The sequence below is a fragment of the Octodon degus genome, unplaced genomic scaffold (assembly GCF_000260255.1).
Source record: "Octodon degus isolate 3935 unplaced genomic scaffold, OctDeg1.0 scaffold00114, whole genome shotgun sequence".
Classification (NCBI taxonomy): Eukaryota; Metazoa; Chordata; class Mammalia; order Rodentia; family Octodontidae; genus Octodon; species Octodon degus.
Window position 1 is genome coordinate 5,697,510 of NW_004524690.1, and position 13,449 is coordinate 5,710,958.

At 40.0% G+C, this 13,449-nt stretch overlaps 2 protein-coding genes across 6 annotated transcripts in view; one reads left to right on the plus strand and one right to left on the minus strand.

Moving 5' to 3' along the window:
- The window catches only part of Casp3 (caspase 3), an 18,653-nt gene extending 16,000 nt beyond the window's left edge, over nucleotides 1-2,653 (minus strand). For 2 of the 5 annotated variants that reach the window (XM_004639777.2, XM_023699671.1), the window contains exon 1: nucleotides 2,588-2,653. The gene's annotated coding sequence lies outside the window, so the exon portion shown is untranslated. The other 3 variants (XM_023699667.1, XM_023699669.1, XM_023699668.1) reach the window with 3 other exon arrangements.
- Nucleotides 2,654-9,021: 6,368 nt separating this feature from the next.
- Primpol (primase and DNA directed polymerase) overlaps nucleotides 9,022-13,449 on the plus strand; it is a 26,402-nt gene continuing 21,974 nt past the window's right edge. The window contains exons 1-3 of the mRNA XM_023699682.1: nucleotides 9,022-9,201; nucleotides 10,849-10,946; nucleotides 13,087-13,216. Coding sequence (XP_023555450.1) covers nucleotides 9,022-9,201; nucleotides 10,849-10,946; nucleotides 13,087-13,216 — 408 coding nt within the window. The remainder of the gene's footprint in view (nucleotides 9,202-10,848; nucleotides 10,947-13,086; nucleotides 13,217-13,449) is intronic.

Consider the following 13,449-nt stretch of genomic DNA (forward strand, 5'->3'; position numbering starts at 1 on the left):
GGCAAGAGCAAGGGCCTGAGTTCAATCCCCGGTTCCACCAAAAAAAGAAGAATGGAGAGTTCTGGATGTGTTTTATAAAAATTACAATTAACACACCAACTGTACAGAGAGTAGTGCATTAGGCTTTAATTGTACAAAGTAGTGGAAGGGACAAAGAGCCTACTCTACCCATATGGAGCTTTTACCCACAAGAGACTCAACAAGGCAGAAATCAGAACATGTACAGTCCATATCAAATAACCCTACCATACTACACAGTGCACATTGCAGAGGTTCTACAGGCAGTATTTAAGGTAAAAATAAAGCATGAAGAAAATAACTTATGTTATATAATTTCACATTTACAAAGCACTGTCACATTTTTTCATCTGATCCTTACAGTAACACTGTACAGTATATATATTGTATAATTTATGAACAAGTAAGTGTGTCACTTTTAGAACTCAGGCTCAGGTAATCTGACAAGAGACTGCCCTTTCCAGCCAATAACATTTATATTTATTAAATATGTATAAAATAATACTTAAGAATCTAAAAACTCCCACATATTTTTAAGAGGTCCAAACACCGTTCCTTATCTTTGGGGCAGAATTTATAGTATTATTTAATACTAAGATCAGAACTAAAGTTACTCATGAAAATGACTGCTTTGTAACATTAGAACAGGGATGATACAATTGATTGGGTTAAATTAAGTTTTAAAGTAAAATGGCATTGTATTTGTATCAGATAAAATGCCAATTTCTTAAAAAACTGGAGACAAGTTCTTTTCTCATGGTAACAAAAGCAAATCTTAATTAGGTACAATATTCTTTGAACAAGTTTCATTTCCACAGTGTAGTAAACTGTTCATTCATTGAAATTACTCTTAACTTTTAAAAGTATTCTTTTGCAAAAGAGCAAAGCAAAGCCAAAACTCAAATAGGGCTGATTTAGGCTTTAAATTTCATTCTCAGTAATCCTATGACCATGACACATTCAAAGTGTCTGGACACATCCTGATACTGGCTGATTTAATCACCATGCTTAGCACCACCTTTTGCTATCTTGCATATTCATACCGTCACACTAACTCAATTATTTCAAGTCCCCTAGGTTTTCCTGATCCACATTTTAATTATAATTTGCTAAGCAATCCTAATCAAATTTACTTTTTCTCGATAGGGCATCTAGATGGGATAAAGTCAACAAGAAGTATAATGCTGTAATAAAAACAAATGGGACAGGTATTTGTGCCAAGAAAGATTAAAAAATCGACATAATAGATATATCAGTCCCTTGGTTGTTTCCTTATAATCTAGAAGGGAAGACACTGCAAAGGACAGGACACAACTTAGAAGATGCTGGCTGCAAAGAAACACGTAAGACTGAAACTTGAATTATAAAATGAAAACGGAAAGCTAAGTGTGAAGAGGTGAGAGATGGGGAAGGGAATGTAAGTGTACAAGGCAGAGACAGTACACTAGGTCTGACAGTAAGCAGTGTGAGGTACGGAAAGTGAAAGGCTATTATTTTAAAAGATAAAGCAAACGAGGTTATTCAGAACATAGTGCATGTTTGGCTTTGCTAATCAGGTTAAAGGACCAGGTTTACTCTCAGGGGGAAGAAGCAGCTTTCTAGATTTTTCTATTGTAAGAAACGGTCTGGAGAACTGCAGGGAACCCTCCGTGGGGAGTGGGGGACCAGTGAGGAGGTGGTGCAGCTAGCTAGGTGAGAGTCTAGGGAGTGGCTTGAGCAATCTTGGCTGACATTTAGGAGGTCGCCAAGGCCCAGGGGTAACAGCAAAAGGAATAGGCTAGGTGAGTGGCAGCTGAGATGCCGGGCCCTTAGGTGCCGCTTTTTAGGGCAGAGACAGCGGATCAAATCAGGCTTGGGGAGAGACCCTCTGAGAACAAGAGTGACAGATGTGAAAAGACCTGAGGGGATTTCAGAGCTACTCCTTCCAGTGACCACAGACACAGACAAACAGCTAGTCTTCATGAAAACCTTCAGCTCTTAAAAGGAAAACGTGGTCACTGCTTACAGTCAGCTCTCTGGAAGAACTAAAAACACAGTCAACCCGAGAAAAGTCCAGGCCCTCAGACTAGGAAGGCAGCGGAGAGCACACACTCAGGCGCTAAGGGAGGCTCAGTGCCTAGAGCCAGAGGCTCGGACCAAAGCGGGCAGCTGGCAGCACCCGGGCGGAGGCTCCCGAAGCCTCCCCCTCCTCCTCCCTCCCGGTGCACACGTCGGGCTGCGGATCCTGGCGCAGCCCCAGCCCCGCATCTCGCGGCCTCGGGGCCCTCGGCCCAGCCGCCCTTCCCCCCATCTCGGCCCAGTGCCCGCGAGGGTCTCCCACTCCCGGACCCGGCCTCCCATGCTCGGGCACCGCTGCCGGGCCGGCCTCCAACCCTCAGCTGGGAAAAACAAAGGCTGTGCGTCCAGCACCGCTCATCTCCTCCGTCTCCGCGAAGCAGCTGCACACGCCACACGCCCGCAGGTCCCCAGGACCCGCACTCGTCTGGGAAGAACGGAGGGAGCCAGCCCCGGGCTGGCAGCGGGGACACTCACCACCCGGCTCCCACAGCCGCCGACCAGCAGAACCCACCTCTCAGCTCCGCTAGGTGCTGCACGGTTTCCGCCGCCGCCGCTGCAAGAGCCTAGAGTAGCGTTGGGCCCGCCCCCGGCCCGCCCCGCCCCCGGCCAGCCTCTCCGACCGACGCACCTCCCGCCGCAGCGTGCCCCCTTCCGGTCCCCGCGACCCGGGCGCTCCTCTTAGACTCTAGCCCGCCAGCGTGCCCGCCCACAGGAGCAGGAAGCCCCCTCGCTCGGCCTCCATCGAAACCGCCTTCCAGTCTCTGCGCCTCGTCCCGCCCCGCCCCAGCTTCAGCCCCGCCCCGGCTTGCTCCTCACTGGCCGAGATCCGCACTGGCCCCGCCTCCCTCGCACTGGCCCCGCCTCCCTCGCACTGGCCCCGCCTCCCTCGCACTGGTCACGCCTTCCTCTCACGGGCCCCGCCTCGCTGCGCACTGGCTACGTCTCGTCGGCCCCACCGCTGCGCGGGCACTGTCTGGGCGCGGAATTTGAAGTCGGAATTCCGCCCTCTGAGTAGCAGTGGACTCCCGCGGCGACGCGGCTATCCTGAGGTAAATTGAAGAGCGTCGGCCGACGCCTGGGTCCTTGGGGCACAGCGAGGAGAGACACGGCTGGGCCAGTATCCACATGCGCTCCGGGCGGCGGGAAGGGAGCAGGCTGAGACTGGAGCAGATGGTCTCTCTTTCTCCTCAGATGACCATAGGCCTTTCCTTAGTCCTGTCATTCCCCACCCCCTTCTTTTAAATCAGATGCGGAACTCCACTAATCATGTCAGCATTTCAGTCCTACTTTGGGTCTTAGATTCTTTTCAGACCCTGATGCAAACTATGAAGTGTTTGTGCAGAATAAAATATACCAAAACACATGAGCACAAAATTCTGCACCAGATTTCAAGAGTTTGTGACATTCCGACAACACATCAGGGACCCCATGATAGAACCAGCTTGCTCCCAATGCTTGTACCTGGATGAGTATAATTCAGGAATCTTATATGTTATATGTATGCAATTGTATACACACACACACACACACACACACACACACTCTTATGTACATATACATGACTAAGATTGGTAGAGTGCTTATATTCTCATAATATATTTTCTTGTTAAAACAACTCATCCAGATGGAAAATCTAGCCTCTACCACAGCTTAAAGAAGTCAGTTTCCTCTTGCTAACAAGAGAGTCACATTAAACTAAAAATCCAGAAATAAAACTTAGGCCTGTAGGATTCCCTTGGTCTCTCGGTGTACCCCTGGGGAGAATTGGGGGCAGGAATGAGGAAAAGGGACAAGAAGAGGAGAGCTGGGTCAGGTGGTAGCCCTTAACCTGATTAGCAAAAGACCTCTGAGTGACTAATAGTTGACATTAACCAGGCAGAGTGCTTTTTTCCAAGACTGAGGTAGCTTGACTGCTATAGGCAATGAGGCTTAGTGTGGCTTTCACATATTTGACCAATTTCCAGCTTCAGGGACTCCCAACAACCCTTTCTTTGTCTCTCTCAAACTGAATGAGGTTGACAGTCATTTTTCTGCTGCAGTGACATTGAAGAATAGAACCTACTCAACCTAATAGTAGTTTGAGTAGGCCAGAATTTGTAAGGAGGGTACCACTATGATTGAACAAGGCTTTCCTGTACTAAATTTTCTTACCAAAATGTGTTTGAGATAAAGCAGCAACTGTTTTTGTTGTTGTAAGTTATTTTGATTTACTTAGAGATTTGCAGCAAAATAGAGTCTTCTGACTGAGTCCCATAATTTCTCTTTAGAGATGTATTTTAGAGAGGACAGAGCTTGAAATGACTGAGTCTTGAAGTGGTAGAATTCAGGAGCAAACAAGTTGAGGCTTTCTAGGTGAGAGAAACATGAACAAGATCACAAGCTTCTAGAGAAGGCCAAGAACTGGGAGTGGTCATTATTGTTCATTCAGTGAGATAACTGAACAAGAAGAAATATTGTCAGGGTGTGGTTCATAGCCAGAATCTGGAGGAGAGTTTAGCCTTAATGAGGTAAGCTGTCATGTGAATTTAGTGATGCTATGAAACATTAATGATTATTCCTATAAAAGATGACAATGCTGTAAGATTGATTAGTCTGGCAGAATTTAGGCTGTCTGGATGAGAGATCCTATGTGAGGATGGAAGGGTATCTGGTAAACAGCAATCTAGCACTATAAGCTTTATTATCCCTTATAGTCAGTTTTGCAGAAATATGAGTTAACTTCTGTTCAAGCATAAGTTGGACAAAGTGACTAAAGCAAGGATTCAGTCAGTTATGTTCAAGTTTTGAACATGTTTATTCAGGAAGTAAACTTAAATAATTCTGTATGTAATTTTTTATTACACATTTTAGAATGGATACTTAAACAATGGGGAAAAAAAGGCCAGAAAGGGGATAATATTAGGAAAACATTTTCAAAAAGTAGGACCATATTAATTTTTCTTATTTTATTTTATTGAGAAGCAAATAATGAGACAGTTTCAAAACTGATTGATAAGACAGTTTCAATAATTAATACATTGTACATTGTTATCTTCTTAGTGGTTATCCATAGTACAAGATGCAGACAGGATATTCTGTCCAAACACTATTAGTACAAATCTTTCTTCTCATTGAATTAAGCAAAAGTAGCTGTGTATCTATCCTAACTATTCTGTATATGCAGATACAAAATGGTCCTTCCTTTGTATCCCCTTTTTTTTTAGTCCTGTCTGAGATGGGTATTCCATTGGCATCTAAATACTATAGGTAGGTAAATTCAACAACACTATCCAACACAATCCAGCAGTCCACAATAGTAGTGGGTTATCCGCAGAAGTTGTTGACTTGAGCCTTTCACAGGACCTTATTAAGTAGTAGAACTAGAATGCTGGCAGAAAACACAAAATACTGATGAATATAGTCTTAGTGTAGAGGATAGGAGAAGTTGAAATTGAGTAACGGGTTGACCAGTGGTTAGATAGACAGTCAGATAGAGACAAAAAGAGAGAGACAGAGACGAGAGACAGAGACAGAGAAAAAGAAAATGAAAATTTCTAGGAGGCAGAAAAATGTTGAGAGAACTGGGCTAGAAAGAACCATGGCAAGGCCAGCTTCAGGTTTTCCTGAAAGCCAGTGAATATGAAACACGTACACCCTAGGCCACCTGCTTCTGAGGAAGAGGCCAACAAGATAAGTGGCTGAGCATAAGCCCAGGAAGGAGCGGTTACTCACATCTGAGTCCTCTCTCCACTTGTATCCTCAAGTCTCCATCCTTCACTACTTTGACAGGACTAACCCAGCCTTGTTTGTAGCTCACCCATCTTTATTTGTAAAACTGGTATTGAGCATAATTCAACAAACATTATGGTAAAGTGTTAAGAAATAAAATAGAGGGCTCTTTAAGCTTACTCTTAAAATACAACCAGTATTTTTCTTTGGAATTTTGAAGCTTTACCAAAAAAATTATAGTCTCTTGGTGAAAATAAGCTTTGATGTAAAAGGACCACATTTTTTCTCCACCAGGAATTAAGAACATTTCTAATGTGGTGACATATTCTCCTTAAAGGGAGGGGTGAAGGAAATGATAGTCCCAAACCAGAATGCCAGATACTCCTTGTTCTCTATTTCTTTTGTTTTTGTCTTTTACTCTTCTGTTTAAATTGACCAACCCCCAAACCCCAGTTGTCTTCTGATCCTCACATTAACTGTTAAAATAGTCAAAGATCTCAGGACCACATTACCATACATGCAAATTTCTTTTCTTCTATTAATCATGATTTCCTTGACCCAGTGAATCCTCAGCTAGTTTTCCATGGTGACTCCAGCTTTCATGTAGGACAAACTTCTGTGGTTATACCAAGATAGTTACACTAATTGGAAAAAAGTTTCCTAAGATTTAGTTTTGCTAAGTGTGAATATTCACATGATTCTTCCTAATTATTTGTTAGGTACTATGAGTCAGGAAAGATTGCATTGTGTCTAAGTAATTAGTGGACTTTGTTGAGAGTTAATAAATTTTAGAGCATAGATCCACTCTCTGAGTTAGGTTTATCTAAGTATAGTGGAATTTTATCTGCATGTGAAGTGTATTTAGCTGAATGTGCAACTATAGAGCGATAAGGAACTATAACACTGTACTGAGAAGTTAAAAGTTTTTTTTTTATTGCCCTATTTTCTCAGTCCAATGAAATGAAACTCTTTTCTCTGGCATGTTCATTCTGTTCTTGTTTATTAGTTTGTAATTTTCATAGGATCAGGTTAAACTGAGGGAATCTTTCTTACGTTTGTTATGGTTGATACCAAATACAAAACCTTTTATAATAATTCCCCTCCTTTTTTTCCTAAAAGGTCATGATATTCCTTCCTTCCTAATCTATTAGACGAATTCTCTCTGTCTGTCTGTCTGTCTGTCTGTCTGTCTGTCTGTCTCTCTCTCTCTCTCTTTCTCTGTCTCTCTCTCTCTCTCTGTCTGGGAACATACCATTTATCAGTGACTTTCAGTTGCTGCAAAGTCTTCTGCTCAAATCCAAGAGAAGGGCATTGCCATAGGTAATTAGGGATTTGGGATTTAGTCTCAAATGCTTTAGTATACATTCTTGTCTCATTTATAGACTAGTATGTATTTTTTTTTTCTACATGGGTAAATTATGACATAGATGATACTAATGAAGAAGGAAACTATTATTTATTTCTTTGTAAAAACCAACCAAAACTTACTGGCTTAAAAAAATAAAATGGCAAACTTACTTGTTTTTATAAACTTTTGGGTTGGCCGGGCAGTTCTGTATGTCTGGCCTGGACTCACTTGGACTTGCTCACACATTGAATTCACATGATGGCTAAGTCTAAAATGCCCTGGCTCTGACTCATATCTACAGCTGGGATGTTTTGGTTGTTGCACCTGTGGCCTTTCATCCTCTAGATAGTTAAGGTTCTAAGCATGGCACTCCAATGGTAGAATTCTAGGATGTCATATTTGATATAAAAGTACTTAGTAAACTTCTGTATGTGTCTCTTTGTCAGTGTAATATTGGCCTAACCAAGTCACACGGTTAAATGCAAAGTTGATATGGGATTGAGCTTAGATTGCATCTCTTGGTAAACTGGCAAAAAAAAAAAAGTTCTTATAATTACACTTAAGTGAAGTTATGCTTAGTGGGGAATTATCTTCCCTACAAAAGTTGTGTTGGGAGAGAAGAGAAGTGGGTATCAGAAATGGAAGGAAAAGCCAGATGTGCACACCAGCATTCCAGTGATGTGGGAAGTTTAAGTGGGAGGTTTACAAGTTTAAGGCCAGCCCGCCAACTTAGTAAGACTATGACTCAAAATTTTAAAAAGGCAGAAGGGGTATAACTGAGTGGGAGAGTATTGGGTGGCAAGTATCTGGGTGCAATCTATAGTACTTTTAAGAAAAAGAGGAAAAGGGCACTAAGAGCTATACATGGATGCCTAGAAGTAAACTTTGTACTAGAAAATAATAGTTTATAATCCCAACATTCTGAGATGCTGAGACAAAGTATGCAAGTTCTGGGGCCAGGGAGATGGCTCAGTGGAATAAGCACTTCCCTGGCAAAGGTAAGGGCCTGAGTTCAATCCCTGGTATTGCCAAAAAAAAAAAAAAAAAAAAAAAGCATGTTCTAAGCCCAGCCTGTGCAACTTAGCAAGACTGACTTTATCTCAAAACAAAAGCATTAATAGAGCAAAAAAGACTTGGGTGGCCAAGCTGGTAGCATCAACTGAATCAGATAAGTAGCACTTCAGGGCCGGCCTGATAGATCAGTGGACTAAAATACCTGCTTTGGCAGAACGCAGCAGCCAGGTTCGATTCCCAGTGTGCCATGCTGGCCCTGCCCACCAGACATGCTGAGACAGCAATTGAGACTGGGCATTGTGGCACACACCTATAATCTCAGCACTCGGGAGGCTGAAAACAGGAGAATCACTACAAATCTGATCTTTCTAGTGAGACCCTGTAGACCCTGTCCTAAATACAGAAAAAAAAAAAAGATAGCACTTCATACAATGAAGTGGCTGTAATAAAAGCCATAGTGATGTAAAAAGTACTTACATTTATATTAGGCTTTGTAATGTACAAAACACTTTCATATGCCTTATCACATTTATCCTCAAGCTACTATGTAAAGTATTCAGGATGATATTAATTTCCACTTTGCAGTTGATTAAATAAGATTCCGAGAACTTCATTAATCCTTTCATGGTCATAAAACTATTACCTGCAAGAGGCAGGGTCCAAGGTTTCTGATAACTACCTGTATTCTTATTTTATTGTAAAAGACTGTACAAAGAAAAAGCAAATAGGGACACTAATCTCAGGACATGAGTTTTCAAATTTTACTAAACAAAACATTCTAAACAAATAAATTGATGGTCTGTTTGCTTATTTGTTTTAGCAGTAATTAATAGAATTGTGCATAGGATAGGATTGATTTTTTCCCCTCTGAACCAATGATGGGAAAATGGGAAGCAAAACTGAAGCAAATTGAAGAACGAGCTTCTTGCTATGAGAGGAAACCATTGTCCTCCGTGTATAGACCAAGATTGTCCAAGCCAGAAGACCCACCCTCCATATGGAAGCTATTTCATCGACAAAGTCAAGCTTTTAATTTTGTTAAAAGCTGTAAAGAGGTAATTGGGTCACTGCCCCCCCCTTTTTTTATAGTGCAACTATCACTCAAGCTTTCTTTAAAAACAGTATTATTTATTTTCATTTCAGATCAAGAGAATATAATGGCCATCTTAATATCACACGATTTAAGAAAAATATTCCTTGGAATTGCTAACCATTTAGTTTATATCAGTAATAAAGAAAGAATGATATATCTAGCTCAAGTTAATTTAAAATGTTTAATGACATTTAAATGAAGCTATGCTTAGAGAAAAGATGAGTGGATTTATTTATTACTAATACACGTAGCAGTAAGAAGTGCTTATTACCTGCCAGCCTTATGAAGAGCGTTGTGCTGAAAAAGTTAATAAATTAACAATAGATGTATATTTCACATCTTTTTGTTTCTTGAATAGTGTGGGGAATATAAAGACAAAAAAGGTGCATATAGGAAATATAACTTAAATATTGTGATTTTTGGACATTCATACTATAAAGAAGCTCAAAGTGCTCTAGTTTGAGGGCCCTCATTCCCTGCTAAAAACATGTTCACTCAAAACAGCAGAATAATGTAACCTGTAAGCTTTATACAAGACAGACCTTTCTTCTTTTTTAAAAAATCATTTATTTATTTATTTGGTACAGGGTCTCCCTGTGCAGCTAGGACTCATAGTAAACCTCATGTCTCAGCCTCCCCAGCACTGATTACAGGTGTGGGCCACCATGCCCGGTTTCTATGACCAGCATAGCATGCCCCAGGTTCTGAGGATAGCACAGCATGTAGTACTGGGAATCAACCTGGGTCCTTGCACTTGCCAGGCAGCCACTCAGACCACTGAGCTAGCTCCCTGGCCATCAAGAAGATTTTTAACGGGGTCAAACAGCTAAGTCCTTCAGTGATTTCTCAGGAAATGAAAAGTTTAGCCAAGAGGAAACAAAAGAGTGTTTGTGTGAATAGTATCGACTGTTCCTTTATTAGGGCTGGCGAGATAGCCCAGTGGACTAAGCGCCTGCCTGGCGAGTGCAAGGACCCAGGTTTGATCCCAGGTACTGCATGCCATGCCTTCCCTGGAACCCAGGGCATGCTGTGCCAGCCATCAGAGCTGGGCATGGTGACATATGTCTGTCATCCCAGAGCTGGAGAGGTTGAGAAGGAAGATTACTATGAGTCTGAGCTGGTACAGCAAAACCCTGTACCACATAGATAAATAAGTAAGATTTTAAAAATTCCTTTATTAAAGAAATCTCTTTATGGTAGCAACCATGATGTTCTGTTTAATTCAGTACTATAGACACATTTAAGTATTAATTCCCATATACATTTTTATGTGTACTAGTGAATTTATTAATTTTAGCTCAAATTATTTATAGCAATACTTAGGCTGCTTTGAAAAGTAAGTTTAATTTCATAAAATAAGAAAACTGAGGTTTAACTAAAGTAATAGAATATTTTTCTCCTTTTGATCTGAATGTGCTAATTGTTTCCATCTTCTACATATGTTAATTATTAAATATAAATAGATTTTGAATGACAGATATAATGACTTTTGTTTTTAATAATTATTCATATCCTGGTTTCTAAAACTTCAGTTATAAAATTCTTTATGAATATTTAATGGCTGCAGTTGAATTTAGATATATATTTAAGTAGCATTTTTCTTACACAGAATGTTCACGTATTTGCTTTGGAATACAAAGTTGGTGATGGACAGCGTATTTACCTTGTAACAACCTATGCTCAACTTTGGTTTTATTATAAAACTCGGTAAGTAGTTTTTAAACTAGACTTACAGTTCCTTTGTCTGATAATTTTTATGAAATTAATTCAGACAGTGTCATTCACAATTCTTGATCACCTAATAGTTTATTTGCTATTAAAATTGAGTTCTGAAGTTTACTTTTTATAGCAACACTCATCTTACCAAGTGCTGGGAGAAAAAAAAACTCTCTTACATGCCTACATGCGCACATGCACACATGTGCACAAATTTGTGTACCCAAAGGGAATCTTTTTTCTTTTGGGCAAGCAAATATTAGTTTCTACTATTAATTACAGATGAATACTTGCTAATTATCTAATAAGGAGATATCTGCTTCATCTGAGTGGTTGTCTTGGCTACTTAACATCCAAAATTAAGGAAGGAGGGGCCGGGGAGATGGCTCAGTGGAATAAGCGCTGTCCTGGCAAGTGCAAGGGCTTGAGTTCAATCCCTGGTTCCACCAAAAAAAAAAAAAAAAAAAAAAAAAAAAAAAAAAAAAAAAACTAAGGAAGGAAAGATTTATTTAGCTCATTTTAGTCTGTAATCAGCTGACACCAAGGCAGGGTGGCCTGGCCTAGGGCAACAGTTCAAGGCGGCGGAAGACAGCAAAAGCAGCAAGAGCAAAAGGGTGAGGAGCAACACACACATTGCAAGTAGGGTACTGTCTTAGTGCCCTTCTCTTACAGAGGTTCAGGACATTTACAAAGAAAGGACCTGGGACCCTAGCACCCCGCCAAGCCACCTAGTCAAGCCCCAAACCCCTCGAGTTGACACAGTGTACCAACCCACAACTGTGATGTATTCATTTACTTCTCAGCCCTGAGTAATGTATAGAAAAGGAGTAAATTAATATGGATGCCCTGTATAACTTAAAATACTTTCATTATAATGTTACTTAGGAAAATTCAAATATTAAACTAGGTTTACTCATATTTATATAAATGGAACACTGGTTGGAGGTGAATTACAGTTCTTAGGATAATGTGACAAATGATATTTGCCTGAAACTCAATTTTGTCTTGGAGTATAAATGTGGTACTGTTACAGAGCACATTTGTGCACCTGTGTGTGTACACCTGTGTATTTTGAGATCCCTACACTACCTGTGTCACATGATGATATAATACCCAGGACTTTTGCTCCTTCAAATTACTACAAACCTTTTATCTAGATAAGTTCCCATCTGACCTTCACTTAGTCAGAATTATCTTTTACACTTTGAGTCAACACGTACTGTTAACCTTTATCAAAGTCATTCTACCTTTGCCAGCAAGAATGTACCAACTTCAGGACCAGAGAGATAGCTCAGCAGCTAAGCGCCTGCTTAGGCAAGCGCAGGTTCCATTGCTAGTACCGCATGCCACACCAGCCCTGCTACTGGGCGCGTTGAGCCAGAGACCAAATCCAGGTGTCATGACACATGCTTGTAAGTCCAGCACTAGAGAGGCTGAAAATAGGATCACTACTAGTCCAAACTGCGTAGTGAGTCCCTGTACCAAATACATAAAATTAAACAAAAATTACCAGCTTCAAGTGTGAGCATAGGAAGCTTACTGAAGTCAGGTGATTCAGAATTTTTAATTATTTTATACATTCATACATGCATTCATTTCTTTTTTACTAATTTAAAAAGTCATTTTCCCAATGACAATATAAAGTTTTATAATTCTTATGGACAATTCATATAATCCCAAGAATATATGAACTCAACATCTTAGTTTAAGATAAATCATTCTTTCTGCAAGCAAAATTTCTTTCATGAGGACACTAAAAGCAAATACAGATTATACAATGTCATAATCATTTGTGAGTAATTAACACTATAAATTGACCTTATTTTCAAGTTACATAATATTGCAGAATATGATTGTTAAATATCCTTTTTTTTTTGGTGGAACCGGGGATTGAACTTAGACCCTTGCACTTGCCAGGCAAGCGCTTATTCTCCTGAGCCATTTCCTTGGCCCTATGATTGTTATATATCCTTTGATGAAAACTTGATGCTATGAACCATAACCTATTGTGAATATATTATTTTTCATAGGCATATGTAGCTAAAGCACAGTTAGCAGCAACTTGAGACCTAAGATCAACTCCCTTGAATTTAGATATATAAATGTAACAAACTCAAATTATTTAATTTAGGAAAAATCTCTTGCATTGCTATGAAGTCATTCCTGAAAATGCTGTGTGCAAACTTTATTTTGATTTGGAATTCAACAAATATGCCAATCCTGAAGTTGATGGGAAAAAGATGGTTGCATTACTCATAGAGGTAAATGACAAACAGAAGTTTTTCTATTCATCTTTTCACTCACTTATTCATTCGTTCAGTGGATGATCCCCATGTCATATATATGTTTTATATTTCTCCTTTTTCTTGCTACTATTTTATTTTTTTATTTTTTATTTTTTTTCAAAGTTTTATTGATAAACAGCAATGAGACAGTTTCAAATCAAATCGGAAGTACAGTTTCAACAAATAATACACTGCATATATTCTTCTTA